This window comes from Sapajus apella, unplaced genomic scaffold (genome assembly GCF_009761245.1).
Source record: "Sapajus apella isolate SASKATOON/1434 unplaced genomic scaffold, GSC_monkey_1.0 scaffold54, whole genome shotgun sequence".
Classification (NCBI taxonomy): Eukaryota; Metazoa; Chordata; class Mammalia; order Primates; family Cebidae; genus Sapajus; species Sapajus apella.
The window spans coordinates 4,896,805-4,919,015 of record NW_022436994.1 but is presented as its reverse complement, the minus strand read 5'-3'; the positions used below and the strand labels follow the sequence as shown (position 1 = coordinate 4,919,015).

Here is a 22,211-nt window from a genome sequence, read left to right as displayed (position 1 = left end):
TGAGCCCCCTCTAAAGTCGCAGCAATGCCACGTGTCCTAAGGTTAAAGATAGAGAGGTCAGAAACTTGCATGTGAGAACCCCAGTTGGAGGCCTTTCTGGTTCCATTTCACCTATGACTACGTGCATTTCACCTGGAAACCAGCTCTTTCTCTTAGAGAGAAACAGTGATCATGCCAAGTTAGCATGGAGTCGGCCTGCGGAAGGTCCATCTCACCGGCCTTGCCCTGCTCCTCTCACAGATGGCTGGGCTGGACAATGTACTTCTCAGACAGAGTGATGCCTGCTCAGGGACCAGAATTTTCCATGCCGAACCATGGGGTGGGGACCCAAAACAGGTCCTGGCTGGACTCTGGAAGGGCTCTCTATGTCACCAAGTTATGCTCAAGGGAGTCAGTCCCCCAAGGGGCTACCCTCAGGCACAGCAGGGACATTCTGTGTAATTGGAGCTGTCTTCTTGTTCAGGATGGTGAGCCCAACAAGTCGGGAAATGACTGCCATTAAAAACAGCTTGTTCCTCACAGTCCCCAAGAGGAGGGGGACATGGGGAAGTACCGGGGTCTGTCGGGTGGCTGAGTGGGTGGGGAAAAAAACTGCAGTAAGAACCTGTGTGTGGTTTCCACAGGAAGAACCAGACAGGGCAAGGGTGAGCAGGCTTAGGATCGGCTGGTTTGAATAATTTCAGTGGGCTCTGGGGTCACATTTGGTTTGCTCCAGGTTGCATTTGGAGCAGGGGATGTCCCTAGGTGTCTGGCACTTAGCCCTGGAGTGGTCATGTCAGGAGGATAGTGGCCCAGAGTGTGAAAGGCCCACAGAGGAGGTGGTGGGGTAGGAGCTCTGAACTGATGGCTTTGCATTTGAAAGGCAAACTTGAACACAGTCCATTAAGATCTCTGGAACTTGCTTTCCCTGAGAATGGCAGTCCCTCCAGGGTCAGCAAGGGCCAAAGGTGTCACAGCATCAGAAGCACAGATAGTAAAAAGGCATGGTGAATCCAGATAGTTAAACTATGTATGTGGGGCACAGAGCCCTGGGTTGAAGACCAAGCTCCATGTCACATTGGCACCTGGCTGGGCTTTATTTTTCTTACTTACAATGCAACATATTGGACTTACAGAATTGCCCAGTCTATCAGGTGCCAATGGGCTTCCATCTTGCATACCTTAATGTTTCTCCTGGTGCTCAGCCTCCTTTGTTAACCTCTGGATGGCCCCTCCTCATGTCAAGCATCAAGAATTCTCCACATTTGTTTTGTTTTGGTAAGACGAGTCACTTAGTGGGAATTGAAGTTAGTGTGTTGTTTTTCTCTGCTATTTGCAATTTCATCTTGACATATAATTGAACGTTAAAGTGCTTTCAGACACCTGGCTACTCAGCTGGTAGAGCAGGACAGTCTTGCAATGCCTTATCTATGTCCTTAAGAGAATAGTGAAGAAACAAAGAATGACTTAACAATATTAATATTGCTTGAAACTGGGTTTTTTAACTCCCAGAATCATATCTTAGAAATGACATATCTCTAGTTTTCTAATTCCTTCTGTTTCATCTGATTTTCTTCAGTTAAACACTAAACACAATAACTTCTTTTTTATTTTTTAGACAGAGTCTCGCTCTTATCCAGGCTAGAGTGCAGTGACACGATCTTGGCTCACCTCAACCTCCGCCTTCTGGGTTCAAGTGATTCTCTTGCCTCAGCCCCCCGAGTAGCTGGGACTACAGGCACCCTCCACCCATGCCCAGCTAATTTTTTGTATTTTTAGTACAGACAGGGTTTCACCATGGTGGCCAGGCTGCTCTCGAACTCTTGACCTCAGATGATCCACCTGCCTCAGCCTCCCAAAGTTCTGGGATTACAGGCGTGGGCCACCATGCCCCGCCAATAACTTCTATTATTAAAATTAATATATTAAATGTGCCCTTGTTAAAATTATTTTCTATTAATGTGTGCATATGAGAGCATCTAGAATATGTTCAAACAGTAATACTGTCTCTCTGTTAAGATTTTGGGTGACATAAACCTTTATTCTTAAATTCTTATGTAATTACTGACTTTTTGTTGTTGTTCTGGGTATGAAACATCTTTGTAGAAACAATAAAACCCTGTCTGGTCCTGGCAGTGGTCTAGGTTGAGAATAGGGTGACGTTCTTTGAGGCTGAGTCTGCAGCAGGCCTGATGATGAGAGCCTTTCCTATATGATATTTAATTGCCACCACCTTATGAGTTAGATATGTTCATGATTGCCACTTTACAGTTGACTTATGTGAGGCTCCAAGAGGTCGGTAATTGACCCAGCACACCAGATAGGCAGGAGCAGACCCAATGAGACCCCAGGCTGGGTTAGCTCTTTTTGTCCTGCCATGCCCTGGGCAAACGGGACCCCTGGGGCACCAGTCCACGAACATCAGTTAAGGAGCCAAGCACCCCAGGCCATGCCAGAGGCCCCTCCAACAAACACAATGCTTTTCGGTGGCAAGGAAGAGGGCTAGGGGCTGCAAGGACAGTGTTCTAAGTGGCTTGTCTACGTGGGGCTAAGCTACGAGTCAGCCCGTCCTAATTCTCAGAAGCTACTTTAAAGCCAGCACCTGCTCCACTCCAGGCTCTGATTACCCCAGCTCAGCATTGCTCAATGACGCTAACCTGATTCCAGTCGCTCTGCAGAGGCATAATCACATTTGTGCAGGGGGAAGGAGGGGCAGGGGACAGTGCGGGCCTCCATCTCAAAGAGCCCACAGTCTTGCTGCAGAGCCTAGCATGACCTCCTCTTCTGCCTCCTTGTCCCTTCAACCAGCCCGCTCCGCTCACGTAAGTGCCTGGCAGGCATCGCCCTCTGTGGCCTGACCTTATCAAGCTGGCTCATTAGGGAAGCAAATTGTCCTGAGAAACAAGGGGAAACTTTATTATAAGCCCCAAGCTTGTTCATAGAAGGGCAATGATTCAGCTTTTCTGGTTCAAACCCTACCAAATGTGCCCCTTGCCCTCAGCAGCAGGTCTTCAATTTTAAGGGATCTGCAGCCCCTTTGAGAAGATAATGAAGACCATATGGCTACATCCCAGAAGGACGCATATAGTCGTTATGCACAAGCCCTGTTATAACCACAAGGGCGCAGCTGAGCAGGGAGACAAGGCTCGGGCTCCAACCCTTCTCCTACCTGGGACTGGACTCTCTCCAGCTTCACAATCCTTTGTGTCGGTTAAAGACAACACAAGTTGCATTTCCTGATATGTCCTGTGCCCTTCCACATCTCTATATGCTGCAGTCCTCTTCCCTTCAACAAGAAAGGCACCATGACCAGGATCACCTGCCTGGATATCCCCTGACCCAGCTCCTGTGTTCTCTCTCAGCAACAGGCTTTGCAAATCCCCTCTAGGAAGTTTATTTGCACCCTCTTCCCATGCATATATGCATCGTTCTCATCAAGTGGTGCAGAGATGGGAACACACCTATCTTCCCACCAAGAACCACGCCACGAGGGCTCGTTACACACCTCCCGGGCTGGTACAGTGCTGGTGCAGGAGGCAGCCTACAAGAAAAAAGTGATTCTCCACTCTGATCTGATACCTAGGACTGGCCCACATCTGTGGCTTCTGTCAACAGAATGTTGGGGAATTTTGATCTTTAGGGCAAAATTCCAACAGGGGCATGTTAATTTGGTACTTCCACCTTCCTCAAGGAAAATAGAATTTGATTCTGTTCCTCTCAATGAAATGTGTAGTCTTCTCTTCCATGCTTCTGCCTCCTCCACCGGCTCCTTCACGTGCACAGATAAATCTCTCTCAGCACGTCTGCCTCGGCCCAACTCACTCCAGCAACTGCAGTATTTACTCTTCTTTCCTTCCCAGGCAAAATTCTTTATAAAGGAATACATTTCCACATTTTTCATTCCCTCATTAGCCCAATGGGTTCTGAATTTCACCCACGGACACTCTAGTAAGTAAATAAACACCTAAGAAAATCATAAATTACTTCCTCTTAGCAAATGAACAAATGAATGAATGAGTCATCTCTCAGTGCCTGTATTACTTGGCACCTCCAGCAAGTTCACCATTACATTTCTTTCTTAACAATATTTTAATGTTTAATAACTTTTTATAAAAAAACTTTTGGTATAAATTGGTACAATGTTTTTGAAGGAGAATGTGATAAAGTGTATCAAGTCTTGGGGGAAAAAAACCCATCTCTTTCATTAAGTAATTTCAGTGCTAGAAATTGTTCCCAAGCAATTCTGACAAGTAAATTTACTTATTAACTTGTATTAATTATATAAAATACTTATGTATCTTACTTATTTACTTTATTTACATAAGTTATTATAGATAGGTAAATACGTAAATAAATAAAATTTTTAAGTGCACCAATTACTACAAAAAAGAATGTCAGCAGGCCCAGTGCTGTGGATCGCACCTGTAATCCTAGCACTTTGGGAGGCTGAGGCGGGTGGATCACTTGAGGTCAGGAGTTCAAGACCAGCCTGACCAACATGATGAAACCCCATCTCTACTAAAAATACAAAAAGTAGCCCAGTGTGGTGGTGTATGTCTGGAATCCCAGATACTTGGGAGGCTGAGGCAGGAGAATCACTTGAACCTAAGTGGCAGAGGTTGCAGTGAGCTGAGATCATACCACTGCACTCCAGCCTGGGTGACAGAGTGAGACTCCATCTCAAAACAAAAAACAAACAAACAAAAAAACCAGAAAGAATGTTAAGTAAGATAAAAAACTCAAAACATCTGAAAAAATGCTCATCACCACTGGTCATTAGAGAAATGCAAATCAAAACTACATTGAGATACCATCTCATGCCAGTTAGAATGGCGATCATTTAAAAATCTGGAGACAACAGATGCCGGAGAGGATGTGGAGAAACAGAAACACTTTTACACTGTAGGAGTGTAAATTAGTTCAACCATTGTGGAAGATAGTGTAGCGACTCCTCAAGGACCTAGAAATAGAAATTTCATTTGACCCAGCAATCCTATTACTGGGTATATATCCAAAGGATTAGAAATCGTTCTATTATAAGGACACATGCACACGAATGTTCACTGCAACAATGTTTACAATAGCAAAGACCTGGAGCCAACCCAAATGCCCATCGATGATAGACTGGATAGGGAAAATGTGGCACATATATACCATGGAATACTATGCAGCCATAAAAAATGATGAGTTCATGTCCTTTGTAGGGACATGGATGAACCTGGAAACCATCATTCTCAGGAAACTGACGCAAGAACAGAAAATCAGACACCTCATGTTCTTACTCATAAGTGGGTGTTGAACAATGAGAACACATGGACACAGGAAGGGGAGCATCACACACTGGGATCTGTCAGGGGGAACTAAGGGAGGGACAGCAGGGGCTGGGGAGTTGGGGAGGGATAATATGGGGAGAAATGCCAGATAGAGGTGATGGGGATGGAGGCAGCAAACCACATTGCCATGTATGCACCTATGCAACAATCCTGCATGTTCTTTACATGTACCTCATAGCCTAAAATGCAATAAAATATATATTTAAAAAAAAAACCTCAAAGGTTTAACCCTAGCTTATTGCTAGGATATATATATATATATAAACACACATATATATAATAAATGTAAATTATTTAATAGGAATTCATAAATATAAATTTTATGAATACATAAAATACATATGAGAGCTAGGGAAGGTAGAGGTATAATAGAGTACTATGCAACTTTTTAAACAAAAATATACTTTTATATAATATACAATGACCTGAAAAAAATGCTTATAATATTTGATGTAAAGAAAGAAAATCTGGCTGGGCATGGTAGCTCCTGCCTATAATCCCAACACTTTGGGAGGCCAAAGCAGGTGGATTACTTGAAGTCAGGAGTTTGAGACCAGCCTGGCCAACACGGCAAAACCTCATCTTCACTGAAAAGACAAAAACTAGCCAGGTTTGGTTGCAAACTCCTGTAATCCCTGCTACTCGGGAGGCTGAGGCGGGAGAATTCCTTCAGCCTGAGAAGCAGGGGTTGCAGTGAGCCAAGATTGTGCCGCTGAACTCCAGCCTGAGCAATAGTGAGACTTTTTCTCAAACAACAACAGCAACAAAAAATCACAAATCAGCATATACAATTAGTATATAAATAAATATATGTAAATGTGTGCAGAGGAAAAAAGGCTAAAAGAAAATTAAAATGTTAAACATGTCTTTCCTTTAACTTTTATTTGCCTTTTTATACTTCCCTATGCTTATAAAATTTTACAAGATGATTAATATTTATAATTAAAAAATTGATACAATAGTTTAAAAAAAGGAAACTTCTTTTTAAAGATAAACGGTTGTTGTAATTTGCATTTCCAATATGACGACTAGCTTGTAGCAAACTAATGCTTCCAGACAAACAATCAAAAAATTCAAAACACATCCATATGAAGGCATGGAAGAGCTTTAGAGACACCCAAGAGTTAAAGAGCCAAGCAGACCTAAGAAACGAGATAGACAGCAACACAGTAATAGTGGGGGATGTCAATACTCCACTGACAGCACTAGACAGGTCATCAAGACAGAAACTCAACAAAGAAACAATGGATTTAAACTATACCCTGGAACAAATGGACTTAACAGATGTATACAGAACATCTCATCCAACAACCATAGAATACACATTCGATTCAACAGCACATGGAACTGTATCCAAGATAGATCATATGATAGGCCATAAAACAAACCTCAATAAATTTAAGAAAATTGAAATTATATCAGGCAATCTCTCAGACCACAGTGGAATAAAACTGGAAATGATCTCCAAAAGGAATCTTCAAAACCATGCAAATAAATGGAAATCGAATAACCTGCTCCCTGAATGAGCATTGGGTCAAAAAAGAAATCAAGGTAGAAATTTAAAAATTCTTCAAACTGTACAACAATAGGTTGTTCAAAATGACACAACCTACCAAAACCTCTAGGGTACAGCAAAGGGGATGTTAAGAAGAAAATTCATAGCCCTAAATGCCTACATCAAAAAGACTAAAAGAGCACAAACTGACATTCTAAGGTCACACCTCAAGGAACTAGAGAAACAAGAACAAACCAAACCCAAATCCAGCAGAAGACAGGAAATAATCAAGATCAGAGCACAGCTAAATGAAATTAAAACAAAAAAATACAAAAGATAAATGAAACAAAAAGCTGATTGTTTGAAAAGATAAATAAAATTGACAGACCATTAGCAAGATTAACCAAGAAAAGAAGAGAGAAAATCCAAATAACCTCACTAAGAAACGAAACAGGAGATATTACAACTGACACCACTGAAATAAAAAAGATAATTCAAGGCTACTGTGAGCACCTTTATGCACATAAACTAGAGAAACTAGAAGAGATGGATAAATTCCTGGAAAAATAAAATCCTCCTAGCTTAAATCTGGAATTAGATACCATGAACAGACCAATAACAAGCAGTGAGATTGCAATGTAATTTAAAAATTACCAATAAAAAAAAGTCAAGTTCCAGGCTAATTCACAGGAGAACTCTACCAGACATTCAAAGAAGAATTGGTACCAATCCTTTTAACACTGTTTCAGAAGATAAAGAAAGAACCCTCCCTAATTCATTCTATGAAGCCAGCATCACCCCAATACCAAAACCAGGAAAGGACATAGCCAAAAAATAAAACTACAGATGCATGTCCTTGATGAACATAGATGCCAAAATTCTTAACAAAATAATAACTAACCGAATTCAACAACATATCAAAAAGATAATCCACCATGATCAAGTGGGCTTCACATCAGGGATGCAGGGATGGTTTAACATATGCAAGTCAATAAATGTGATACACCACATAAAGAGAATTAAAAACAAAAATCACATGGTCACTCAATAGCTACAGAAAAAGCACTTGACAAAATCTGGCATTTCTTTATGATTAAAACTTTCAGCAAAATCAACATACAAGGGACATACCTTAATATAATAAAAGCCATCTATGACAAACCCACAGCCAACATAATACTGAATGGGGAAAAGTTGAAAGCATTCCTTCTGAGAACTGGAAAAAGACAAGGATGCCCACTCTCACCACTCCTCTTCAACATAGTACTAGAAGTCCTAGCCAGAGCAATCAGACAAGAGAAAGAAATAAAGGGCATCGAAATCAGTAAAGAAGAAGTCAAACTGTCACTGTGTGCTGGCAATATAATTGTTTGCCTTCAAAATCCTAAAGACTCCTCCAGAAAGCTCCTAGAACTGATAAAAGAATTCCACAAAGTTTCTGGATACAAGATTAATGTACACAAATCAGTAGCTCTTCTATACACCAACAGCAACCAAGCAGACAATCAAATCATAAACCCTTTTATAGTAGCTTCAGAAAAAAAAAACACACACACACACATTTAGGAATATACCTAACCAAGAGTTGAAAGACCTCTACAAGGAAAACTACAGAACACTGCTGAAAGAAATCATAGATGATGCAAACAAATGGAAACACATGCCATGCTCATGGATGGGTAGAATCAATATTGTGAAAATGACCATACTGCCAAAAGCAATATTGTGAAAATGACCATACTGCCAAAAGGAGAGAGATCCAAGATGGCTGATCACTAGCAGCTCGGGATTGCAGCTCCCACTGAAAGAGCAGAGAACGAGAGGACACCACACTTTCAGATCCATTTTTGTTACTCACACAGCAGGATATTCCCAGCGGAGGAGCCCCACGTGTCGCCAGCGTGACTCTTGAGGCCGGTGAGGTGGTTTTGCCGCTGGCTTGGTGTGGCGGTTCTTGGTGCAGAGTCAGAAAAGCACCATCAATCTTAAAGCCGCTGTTTTGGCCGGAGCAGTGGGTTGCTCAGATTCTAGCTCTGGGAATCAACAAGTTGGACGTCCATTCGGAAACCCAACTAGAAAGACGGTAATTATAAAGACCACAGATGGATAAATTTATAACGAAGGGAAGAAACCAGCCTAAAAAGGAGGCTGAGAATACCCAAAATCAGAATACCTCTTCCTCTACAGGGGATCACAGTTCCTCATCAGAAACAGAACAAGGCCTGATGGAGAAAGACTGTGTTCCATTAGCAGAAGCTGGCTTTAAAAAGTGGATGATAAGAAACTTCTGGGAATTAAAAGAACTTGTTCTAACCCAACGCAAAGAAACCAAGAACTTTGAAAAAAGGTTTGAAGAAATGTTAACAATAACACACAATTTAGAGAGGAATATAAGTGAATTAATGGAGCTGAAAAATACAACACAAGAACTTCGCGAACTATGCACAAGTTTTAACAGCCGAATTGATCAAGCAGAAGAAAAGATATCAGAGGTCGAAGACCAACTTCATGAAATAAATCAAAAAGACAAGATTAGAGAAAAAAGGATAAAAAAGAACGAGCAAAGTCTCCAAGAAATATGGGACTATGTGAAAAGACCTAATCTACGTTTGATAGGTGTACCTGAATGTGACGAAGAGAATCAATCCAAGCTGGAAAATACGCTTCAGGATATTATTCAGGAAAACTTTCCCAACCTAGCAAGGCAGGACAATATTCAACTACAGGAAATACAGAGAACACCACAAAAATATTCCTCAAGAAGACCAACCTCAAGGCACATAATCGCCAGATTCACCAGGGTTGAAATGAAAGAGAAAATACTGAGGGCAGCCAGAGAGAAAGGTCAGGTTACCCATAAAGGGAAGCCCATCAGACTCACAGCAGATCTCTCAGCAGAAACCCTACAAGCCAGAAGAGAGTGGGAGCCAATATTCAACATCCTTAAAGAAAAAAACTTTCAACCCAGAATTTTACATCCAGCCAAACTAAGCTTCATAAGCGAAGGAAAAACAAAATCTTTTGTGAACAAGCAAGCACCCAGAGATTTCATCACCACCAGGCCTGCTTTACAAGAGCTTCTGAAAGAACCACTACAAATAGAAAGGAACAACCAGTATCAGCCTTTCTAAAAAATAAAGAACATCAACATAATTAAGAAATTGCATCAACTAATGGGCAAAACAGCCAGCTAACATTAAATGACAGTATCAAACACACATATATTGTTATTAATTCTAAATTTAAATCAACTAAATCCCCCAATCCAAAGACACAGACAGGCAAAAATAGCCAAGACCCTTTGGTATGCTACATCCAGATCCATCTCACATGCAAGGATACACAAAGACTCAAAACAAAGGGATGGTGAAAAATTTACCAACCAAATGGAGAGCTAAAATAAATAAATAGAAAGCAGGAGTTGCAATTTTTGCTGATAAAATAGATTTCAAAGCAACAAAGATCAAAAGAAGCAAAGAAGGATATTACATAAAGATAAAAGGATCAATGTAACAAGAAGAGCTAAAGATCCTAAACATATATGCACCCAATACAGAAATACCCAGATATATAAGACTTACAAAGAGACTTGGACCCCCACACAATAATAGCGGGAGACTTCAACATCAATATTAGATAGATCAATGAGACAGAATGTTAACATCGACATCCAGGACTTGAACTCAGATCTGGAACAAGTAGACTTAATTAACATTCATAGAACTCTCCACTTTAAATACACAAAATATACACTCTTATCAGTACTACATCACACGTATTTACAGGTTTAAATGAAATATTGGTTGGCTGCTTGTTAATTATTTTCTTCCCTCATTTTTTTTTATGTCTCTATTATTAAACACAATTACAGGCATACCCAGTTTTAGACTGCATTTTAGCCCGGGCAATAAAGCAACACCCCTCTTCTCTCTCCCTCTTCCTCTTCCTCTTTCTTCCTTTCCTTTATTCCTTTTTTTTTTTTATTATTCTTTTTCTTTCTCTCGTTCTTCAAAAAAAAAAAAAAAAGAAAAAGAAAAAAAAATTCTAAAATTCATATGGAACCAAAAAAGAGCCAGCATAGCCAAGACAAAACTAAGCAAAAAGAACCAATCTGGAGGCATCACACTACCTGATTTCAAACTACACTATAAGGCCATTGTCACCAAAGCAGCAGATACTGGTATTAAAATAGGCACACAGACTGATGGAACAGAATAGAGAACCCAGAAATAAATCCAAATACTTACAGCCAACTGATATTCCACAAAGCAAACAAAAACATAACATGAGGAAAGGACACCCTTTTCAACAAGTGGTGCTGGGATAATTGGCAATCCACATGTAGGAGAATTAAATTGGATCTTCATCTCTCACCTTATACAAAAATCACCTGCTATTGTGAATGACTCTTTGAACCCCCCTTGGTGATTGTTTGGAAAGTGGCTCACGCCTGTAATCCAAGCACTTTGGAGGCCAAGGCAGGTGGATCACCTGAGGTAGGGAGTTCAAGACCAGCCTGACCAACATGGTGAAACCCCGCCTTAAAAAAAAAAATGTAAAAAAAAGGAAATACCCTGGCCTGCAACCACATCCCTCTAACCTGTTCATTCTGCTTCTGTAAAAGTCCACTTCAGCTGGGTTCCCCCTCCCCTACCTAACTCAAGGTATAAAGGAGAATCAAGCCCCTTCCTTGGGACTGAGAGAATTTTGAGCATTAGCCATCTCTCGGTTGCTGGCTAGTTAATAGAGGACTCTTAACTTGGAACTCACAGCATGGCGCTTTCCTTCTAACTCACTCAGATAATATGATCCAGCAACTGTGCTCCTTGGTAGTTACCCAGATGAGTTGAAAACTTATGTATACACAAAAACCTGCACACGAATGCTTGCAGCACTTCACTAATAACTGTCAAAATTTGGAAGCAACCAAGATGTCTTGTTCCTCAGTAGGTAAACGCATAAATGAATTGTGGCACATTCATATCAGAAAACAGCATTTAACATTTGAAAGAAATAAAGTAGTATGAAAAGACATGGAGGAAACTTAAATACATGTTAGTGAAATAAGCCGATCTGAGAAGGCTGCATATTGTATGATTCCATCTGTATGACATTCTGAAAAAGAAAATGATGGAGACAGTCACAAGGATTAGTGGTTGTCAGTGGTTCAAGTGGAGGGAGAGAGGAATAAATTGGTGGAGCAAAGGGGGTTTTTATGGCACTGAAACTATTCAGTATAACACTGAAATGGTGGATACATGTCATCATATGCTTGTTAAAACATACAGAAAGTTCAATACAAATAGTGACCCCTAATGTAAATTATGGATGTTAGATATTCAGTATTGGTGAGTCAATTTTAACAAATGTATCACACTCCTGTAAGGTGCTAACAATTGGGGAAAAAAATATTAAAAAAAAAAAAAAAAAAGAAATACCCTGGCCTGCAACCACATCCCTCTAACCTGTTCAAATGAAGGTTGGGATATAAGAAGGTATATGTCCTCCCTGCTTAGTTTTCTGTAAGCCTACAACAACTCTAACAAAATTAAGCTTATTGATTTTAAAAAAATCAATCCACCATCCAATTAGAAAATGGGCAAAAGACATGAAGACATATGTCATTGAGGAGGACATATGGATAGTGAATAAGCACATGAAAAAACGTTCAACATCGTTAGTTATCAGGGAACTGCAAATTAGGTCTATGATGAGATATTAATGCACATCATTCAAAACAGATAAAATTAAAAATCGTGACGACAATACCAAATGATGGTGAGGATGCAAAGAACCTGATTTTCTCAAGCATTGATAATGGAAATGTAAAATAATATAATCACTCTGGAAAATACCTTGTCAGTTTCTTTTAAAAAAAATTAAACATAACAACTACTGTAAGATTCTTAATTGCACTCTTAGGCATTTATCCCAGAGAAATGAAAACATATGTCCACCATCAAACACCTATACATTAATGTTCATAAATGCATTATTTCTAATAGCCAAAATATGGAAACAGCTACAATGCCCCTCAATAGGTGAATGGGCAAACCACCTGTAGTACAGATAATATCATACCCAATCTCTGTGGTGCAGCAACAAAAAGGAACAAACTATTGATACACGCAACAACTTGGATGGATCTCAAGGCCATGATGCTGAGTGACAAAGCTGATCTTGAAATGACACATACTGCATGATCCCATTTATATAACATTCTCAAAATGACAAAAGTACTAAGACAGAAAACATATTAGTGATTGCCAAGGGTTGAGGGTGGTGGGCCATCCGGAGGGTGACAGTAACTATCAAGGAGTAGCAGGGGCAGACCTTTGTGGTGCTAGAGGATTTCAGTATTCTCACTGGCATGGTGGCTACATGAATCGACACCTGTGATAAATGACACACACACAATGAACCAGTGTCAGTCTCCTGCCTTTGATGTGATATAACCATATGCCTTTGATATAGCCATATAACTATGGTTATAGAAGTTGTAACAATTAGGGGAAAATGGGTGAAGGGTTAGTACACAGAAGTTCTGTGTGCTAACTTTGTAATTTTTTATGAATCTACAATTATTTCAAAATAAAAAGTTGGCTGGGCATGGTGGCTCATGCCTGTAATCCCAGCACTTTGGGAGGCCAAGAAGGGCAGATCACCTGCAGCCAGGAGTTCAGATGAGCTTAGGCAACATGATGAGACCCTATCTCTACTAAAAATACAAAAGTTAGCCAGGTGTGGCAGTACACACCTGTAATCCGAGCTATTCAGAAGGCTGAGGTAGGAGAATTGCTTGAACCTGGGAGGCACATTTTGCAGTGAGCCGAGATTGCTCCACTGAACTCCAACCTGGGCAACAGAGCAAGACTGTGTCTCGAAAATAAATAAATAAATAAAAATAAGTTAAAAACTTTTTAATGTTTAGAAGTATGAACATGACATATTTATCAGCTAGGCATAGCTAAAGAGAGAATTGGTAAATTGTAAATAATTTGACTGAAGCATGGAGATTAAAAAAAAAAAGAATGTGAGGCATGTAAAAGGGCCTGCAAGATGCACAACAGTCTGCAGAAAGATTTAACATATACATAATCAGAGTCCCAGAATGGGAGAAGAGAGGAAATGAAGAGAGGCAGACTTTGGGAAGATAATAGGTTAGAATTTTCTAAAATTGAGGAGAGACACCAAATTACAGATTCGGGAAGTTCTGTGAAATCCAAGAAGAAGAAGTACAAAAATTATTATTCTTGTATCACAGTAAAACAAAGACAAAAATCAAATGCTACAAGCAGTACCCCCCAGTGTGGGCACAAGAGGAAATGTCATATTTTTACATGTTCTTCATCATCAAAACATTAAAATTATAGCTGACATCCACAACAGAAATCATGGAAGAAATAATTCAATAGACTTATACAAAGTACCAAAAATAAAACTAGCTACCAAACATTCTAGAATTCTATACCCAGAAAAAATATCCTCCAAAAGTAAAGGCAAAATAAAGACACTTTCAGAACAACAAAAGTGAGATAATTCATTGTATCAAATTTACATTAAAAATTACCAAAGGGAATTCTACAGACTAAAGGAAAAGGTGCCAGATGGAAATATGAAAATGTCCAGAGATAAGAAAATGGAATAATATGAAACAATTAATCCAAGAAGAGACAAACATAGAGAAAAGCAATCAAATAATAGTTGGGTCAAACAAAAAACAAATAGCAAGACAGTAGAACATTTGTATGTATCAACGACTACCTTGAGTGTAAATGAACAAAATAAATATCAGTCGTCACACTGGATTTAAAAACAAATTTTCAAAATAGCAACAATCAATGCTTCTTTCACAGGATACATCTTAAATATAAATGAACAGGAAGGTTGAAAGTAGGATGGAAAATGTCTATATCATGCAAACATTATCCAATAGAAAACAGATGTAAAAAAAAAGAAAGAAAGAAAGCAAATGTGATTATTGCAATGCCAAAGTAGACTACAGGACAAGATTTATTACTAGAGATAAAGTGGTCATTTTCTAGTGATATATGATCTTTCACCAGGAAGTTATGACAATTCTAAACGCGTATGCACCAAATTAACATGCTTCAAAATATGTACAAAGTTTAACAGATATAAAAGTGGAAATAGAAATACCTACAATCATAGTGTGAGATTTTAACGTACCTCTCTCAGCAACTAATTTGCATTTCTTTGGTTATTGGAGGATCAGAACTGGTTTTGTGTTCTTATTAGTTTTTTGTGATTGTATTTGAAACTGACTCTTCATATATTTTGCATATTTTTCCATTGGAATGTTGCCTTTTTGCTTACTGATATGTAAGACTTCTTTTTAAGATTTACCTTACAACATACGCTGTGAGTAGTTCTTGCCAACATTTGTCTTTTTATTTTATGAGTTATAAAATTTTTGTAAAATACAATCTTCTCAACATTTCAAGTGATGTTTCCTGCATTGTTTTCATTCTTGAAACTTAAAAGAATGTGTTTTGATTGATTTATTTTTCCCTAGACAGAGTATTCTAATGAGACTTAATATTGACACTATAGGTTCAAAGAAATTTGCCTCATTTAAATAGAATCTATTCAAATTGTACTGAAATTGTATGTGGGAATTTAAAGGGAGATCTTTCTTTCTACCTGAATGATGTTTCTTCCAAATCTTTATTTATTTAACAAATATTTATTGAGCTTTTGTTCAGGGCTGGACACTGTTTCAGGAGCTAGGGATAAAGCAGGGATTCAAATAGACCTTCCCTCCAGGCACATTCTACTGCGAAGAAGGAGGTGGTAAACATGTATGGCCTGTGGAGATGCAGGCAACGGAGAAAGATAAAGCATAGCAGGAGGGTCAGGTGTTCAGGATAAGATGGCAGGTGCACCTCGATCCACTGGCCGACTCTTCTCATCCTTCAAAATGTCTTGGCTGTCTCCTTGCTCTACGTGCTATTTTTGAGCCACGTCAGTCCTTCCATATGACACTGCTTTGCTTATGCTCCTGACTCTTCCATAGCCTACCCAGATTAGGGTAAAATTTTACATAAAATCGTACCTGCCATGACTTCCTCAGTCACGTTAGCTATTCAATAGATGGGAAGTAACTTGAATTGACAAAAAAAAAAAAAAAAAAAAAAAAAGAAAGAAAATGGAGGTAAAAAGCATTTCTCGAAGAGTAATTCTTAAATAAAAAGCAGTAGATGTTATTAATGTGTTGCTTATAAAAAAATCTATTCAACCTAGATTTCTGTAACACTTAAGAAATGTCCAGATACTGAAGAGTGTTAATCTACATGTTTCTTAATCCTGGATTCAAATAAGAACCTTGAAGTTGTTGTGAAACATTTCTGATGCCTGGTTGTGTCCACAGAGATTCTGGCAAAGTCAATCAGGAGCAAAGGCTGGGCATCAGTAATTTTTCAAAGATCCCCAGGTGACCTAATATGCAGCCAGGCTGAACACCATGGGGTAGTGGCACAATGCGACATTTTAATCGCCGGCACACATGTGCCTCACTTTCAGGCACATTATACTGGCACAGCCACACCAGTTAAAACAATTCCCATCTCTGTTGCAAAGTCAACAATTTCTTCCCCACTGGGAAATGCACACCTGCGCATAGGAGAACCAGCATGCTACTTGGCTAGTTAGAAATTTCACCTACGATTAGTCACTGCCTGCTGGTAACACGCCTCTCACAAGTGATGCATCCTAGTTCCTACTGAGAACAACTGGTCTAGGCAGCAAGACCTGTTGTTTTTATTTTTAATTTAACTCTCTTGTCATTATTCTTCATTACATAAAGCATTTAACATGTCACAAAGGGCTGTCAAGGGGTGATCATGCTGTGATTCCTTTTAACAGGAAGCAGAAACAAGATGCCTTGGCTTAACAGGGTCCACCAGGCAGGAGGCTCTGGTTCTTTTTATTTGAGAGTGTGGTGGAGTCTTTTTCCAGCCTTCTTCAAGAAGACGACGTAAGTATCACCTGGCCGGCCGCCATCACAGCAACTTGCAAAGTAGCTCTGGCTTCCCCTGGGCCTCCCCCCAGGCCCAGGCAGGGCTCAGAGAACCCCCTGCCCACCTTATGAAACAACTGCTGCTGAACTTACAAAGAATGGAATCAAGCCAGCCGCCTTGTCTCTCTTCAGGGCTTCCTGCAGGGCAGACGCACGCATGGCGAAGTTGCCATCTGAGGGGATGGCTTTTAACTTCACTCCACCAATTAACCCAGCTCTTTCAACCGAGGAGTGTGCCTGGAAAGAAGACAGCAGAGTTGGATTTGTACAGGTGTGTGACACAGTTATTACCAGGCCCTGGATCCACAGAGAGCAGCCAACATTGCAAACCCGAGGTCCCTCTCACGCTGCAGTGGGCAGAACCGCTCTTGACTCCTCCCTCTCCCCTGCACCTTCATGAGACCCCTTTTTTCCTAGAGTTGTTTCTATTCCTGTGGAATCTTGCTTTTAAGTTTAAATAATCAGGCACTAACAAGGGTAAAGTGCTGGGTCAATGTTCATGAAGTTTGTCATTTGTTTGAATTCAAGAGCGAGCGATGAGACTCTAGAAAGTAGATCCCAGAGGTGGACTTAGAAATCCAGGCTCAAATCTGTGCCTGCCCCTGACCGTGGGGCCCTGGGGAAGCCTAGTGGCCAAGCTAGGTAAACTGTGCCTGGAGGAAAGAAACCAGCCAGGAGGCATCATCACTGTGGCAGACCCATCCTCTCCCAGAGGTTCTCAGGAAAGGCAATTCTCATGAAAGCCACCACCTTTTGCCCTGCAGCCCCACTGCCACTGTCTCCTGCTTGACCCTAACCAGGGGCCTGAAATCACAGAAAAACAAAGCTGCAGGGCCCAGGTCTTTGATCCCCATGTCCAGTTTCTCTACAGCGCTGCTCAGAAGGCAGGCCAGATAATCACAGCGTCCCTAAGTCCGCGCTGGTAGAAAAGGGGACAGAGCCAGTCACTGTGATGTCTCCACGCGTTAATTTCCTTTTTAACCTGATCTACCCAGTTCCCACCCAAGAATCACCCCCTTCCCTTTAGTTCAGGTCTCTGTTTAGTGATACCTGAGGAACTGTTCTTAGATTTGGAAGGATGCCGGTTGGTTTGGTTTGGTTTGAATTTGACATGAAACCAAATCTTCAGGTCTTGAAGTCTTGGCTGATACCCCCTCAACACGCTCACCTGATCAGATGAGTAAGCCACCAGCTTCTCCATGATGGCGGCCTGTGTCAGCTCTGGGGACTCTGCCTGCAGCTGATGGATCACTTTGGTCCGAGCAGCCAGCAGGGCCATCAGGGTGGCTTCGCTGGCACTTCCCTAAATCCAAGAGAAGTTCCAAATGAAATCCACAACATAGCAAAGACATTGGTACCTACACTATTGGAAGAACATATTGTTTTGTGTCCATATCCTTCTTAAAATATGAATCTGAAATGGCAAAGTTCACTCTCCTTTGCTTGGGAGAAAACTAATATTTTTGACACCTGAGGCCACCACCTCAGGTTGCCATTGCTGGGTCCATGCTGTGTAACAGCAGCAGCTAACATTTCTGACCACTTCCCTGCAGCAGGTATTGTGAGAGCATCTCCTCACGGACTGTCCCCAGCCTGGCCTAGGAGGGCTGCTCCTGTCTCCATCAGAGAAGAACGGGCCAGGGCACCAGCATGCAAGCCCACTCTGTGTTCATATTCACTCCGACAGAGTGATTTGCATTTGTCTATAAAATGAGGGTGCATTTTCCTTGAGACTAAGAGATGCCTTGAAGGATTTCTTTGATCCCCAATGACAGGGGCTGAATTGTGTCTCCCCAAATTCATATGTTGAAGCCCTAAACCCCAGTACCTCAGATGTGACCATATTTGGAGATAGACTCTTTAGAGAGGTAATTAAAAGAAAATGAGGTCACATTGGATTGGCCAGGCTCTAATCCAATCTGACATGTTCCTGATAACAAGAGGAAATTTGCCTATAATCCCAGCACTTTGGGAGGCAGAGGAGGGTACACCAGTTGAGCCCAGGAGTTCGGGACCAGCCTGGGCAACATAGTGAAACCCCGTCTCTATAATAAAAATATAAAAATCAGCCAGGCATGGTGGCGTGCCATAGTCCCAGCTACTCAAGAGGCTGAAGTGAGAAGATGACTTGAGCTTGGGAGGCAGAGGTTGCAGTGAGCCGTGATTGCAACACTGCACTCCAGCCTGGGTGACAGAGTGAGACTCTGTCTCAAAAAAAATAAATAAATAAAAAGAAGAGGAAATTAAGCCCCCAGACACGGCATGCACAGAGGGAAGACCATGTGAGGACACAGGGAGAAGGAGGCCATCTGCAAGCCCAGGAGAGAGGCCCCCAAAGAACTAACACTGTGGGCACTTGGATTTAGGGCTTGCAGCTTTAGGGACTCTGAAAAAAGAAATTCTAGGACCTAGAAATGGAAATTCCATCTGACCCAGCAATCCCATTACCGGGTATATATCCAAATGATTATAAATCGTTCTACTATAAGGACACGTGCACACGAATGTTCATTGCAGCACTGTTTACAATAGCAAAGACCTGGAATCAACCCAAATGCCCATCGATGATAGACTGGATAGGGAAAATGTGGCACATATACACCATGGAATACTATGCAGCCATCAAAAACGATGAGTTCGTGTCCTTTGCAGGGACATGGATGAACCTGGAAACCATCATTCTCAGCAAACTGACACAAGAACAGAAAATCAAACACCGCATGTTCTCACCCATAGGCGGGTGTTGAACAATGAGAACACAGGGACACAGGGAGGGGAGCATCACACGTTGTGGTCTGTCGGGGGGAAATGGGGAGGGATAGCAGGGGGTGGGGAGTTGGGGAGAGATAGCATGGGGAGAAATGCCAGATATAGGTGAAGGGGAGGAAGGCAGCAAATCACACTGCCAGGTGTGTACCTATGCAACAATCTTGCATGTTCTTCACATGTACCCCAAAACCTAAAATGCAATAAAAAAAGAAAAAAGAAATTCTTCTTCCATCCGCCCAGTCTGTGATATTTTGGTAGGGCAGCCCTGGCAAATTAATAGATTCAGTGCCTGTTACGTTATCCCATTTAAATTGTAAAATAATTCTGTTTTTGTGTTTTATCATCTTCAGATGGGGAAACAGATGCCCAGACAGGTTCAATAACTTGCCCCAAATCAGCAGCTAGGTAGGGCACTGTCAGGAGTGAGCCCACGCCCGCCCTTTCTAGGGTGCCATGGGCCTAGAAAGGAAGGGGTGGCAAGCATCTTCCCTCTTAGGTAAGTCCCAGAAGACACCTATCTACCAGCTAATATGAAAGGACATTAGAAAGGACAAATGAAGAAAAGGTAGATTCTTGTTGACCATGAAAAAGTTAATAACATGATAGGTTTTATAGGGAAATATATAATAAAATAATTAAGCAGAAATGCTAACCTCTCTTAACATTTGATGCTCTCTCCTTTGATCCTGATTTCTCATTTTGATTTTACCGTGACACTACTGATTCTTTTGAGCCAACTCACATCCTTTGGAGAGACAGTAATATTGAAAGAAAAATACATTTATTCCTGTGTCTGTAGCACTAAGGGATGGGTTCAAATATACAGATATATGCTTCCCTGAATTCAGCCTTTAAAATGGGTACTTTATTTCCTTCAGGCTGCATTATCATGAGCAGTTATTTTAGACATCGTTTTAGAGAAGGTTTACAAACTTGGCCAGAGGGAGAGGAGGGGGAAAACAACCTTGGCTGGCAAAGTTAAATCAGCCACCCCAGGAAACCCAGCCTCCCTGAGAGCAGGCACCTTATATCTCTCCCACGCACTCCATCATTCCTCTCCCCTATTTCCTCCTGTCCCCCTATCTGCCTCCGCAGATTTTAATTCTCATGTCCCACCCATTCCCATTGGAAATGTAACATGAAAAGCCTAGTGGAAGGCATGGCTCCCTGTTGTCATGCTTGACACGCAGGCGTGACTGCAGCTTCCCTGGCTAAACTCTACCTTCTGCTTTAAGCCTTGGGACACCGGTGTTCACTGTCTGAACATTCTGATGAAAGGCCCTGAATCACCATGACAACTCATTATGGCTCCGGCAGGGGAGAAGGGGGGGGTTTAGTTCACGTCCTAAGAAAAAATTCAACTGCTTAAGTCAACAAAACGATTCTTTAAAAGCCCAAAGGAGCAAATCGTCAGTAGCACATCTAGAACCACACCGCCCCGATGCCACCATGGTGGCCTGGTGGCCTTGAGCATGATGTCGGGTGGAGCTCTCTGCACTTTGCTGGCAGAAGCGGAGGGAAGCGTGGGGAGGAGGATGTGCGGTACAGAGCAGGAAAGATGGCTCTGCGCGATGGCAGCAGACAAAGGTTGCCATGGCAAGCCTGCTCGAGAGGCAGGAGGGGACGCTGGTGAGGTCTGATGCTTCCGGCTGCTGATGCCGTGAGCAGACATGTCCTTTCATCTTCTGCTTTTTTTCAAACCAAAAAATTGGCTTTTCTTCCACAGGAGCTTTCAACCCTAATTAAGAGGCCATTTCTGCAGCCTGCATTTGTCCAGCCTCACAATGACAGTTTGCCATTTGACTCAGACACCCATCGCTGTGCCGACGCCCACAGCGGTGATTACAGCTCTGAGGGGATCGATGATAACCCAGGCTGGCTCACAGGCTGTCACCAGGCTCCTGTGCTCTTTGGGGCCTCACCAATTACAGACAATCAGCCTCGTCTGCTGGGAAGGGTGAGCTTCCGGCAGCAAACACAGACCCCATTTCTTGCTTTCATCCAAAAAAAAAAAAAAAAAAAATGAGTGAATTGGGCTCACAGGAAGATTGTGTTAAAGCTGGGGCTGAGCGATGCCAGGAATATGCCCTACCCAAATGCTAGGGACTTGTATGCTCTCTCAAAAACGAGGTTGTCTTTAATGAAAAGAAAACGCAACATGGACATCTCTGGACACCAACCCAACCTGACGGTCAGGGATGGGCTGGTGTCACCGTCATAACTCTGGTTGTCTTTCCGACCAGCCTCGGCTTTAATTTGCCTTTGCTGCTATGCATGTTCCACTAACTTTCTGGGTGGGCCTCAATATCCTTATCCATGAAAAAGATTGTCAATAATGCAATCACTCCTCATAAATATTTTGAGGATGAAGACAGTAATATAAAGCACAAGACACAGGCTGAAACAAAGCCAAGCTCATAGTTGCTATGTAAAGAAAAGTAACTATTATTATAATAGACACACCTTATATTATGGGGGATTGATAAGATTTTTTTGAGAAGTACCTAATTAGAGGAACCATTTTGGACTGCTGAAAAAAATGGAATATGAAATTGTTTTTGTTATAAGATGCAATCACCTAGTAATGCTTCAATTT

The 22,211-nt window shown here is 41.4% G+C and overlaps 1 protein-coding gene across 3 annotated transcripts in view; it reads right to left on the bottom strand.

The window, feature by feature from the left end:
• Window positions 1-22,211, bottom strand: part of DDC (dopa decarboxylase) — a 103,999-nt gene that overhangs the window by 45,166 nt on the left and 36,622 nt on the right. For all 3 annotated transcript variants that reach the window (XM_032244211.1, XM_032244210.1, XM_032244209.1), the window contains exons 5-6: window positions 18,015-18,149; window positions 16,940-17,083 (exon numbers count right to left, since the gene is read on the bottom strand). In XM_032244211.1, coding sequence (XP_032100102.1) covers window positions 16,940-17,083; window positions 18,015-18,149 — 279 coding nt within the window. The remainder of the gene's footprint in view (window positions 1-16,939; window positions 17,084-18,014; window positions 18,150-22,211) is intronic.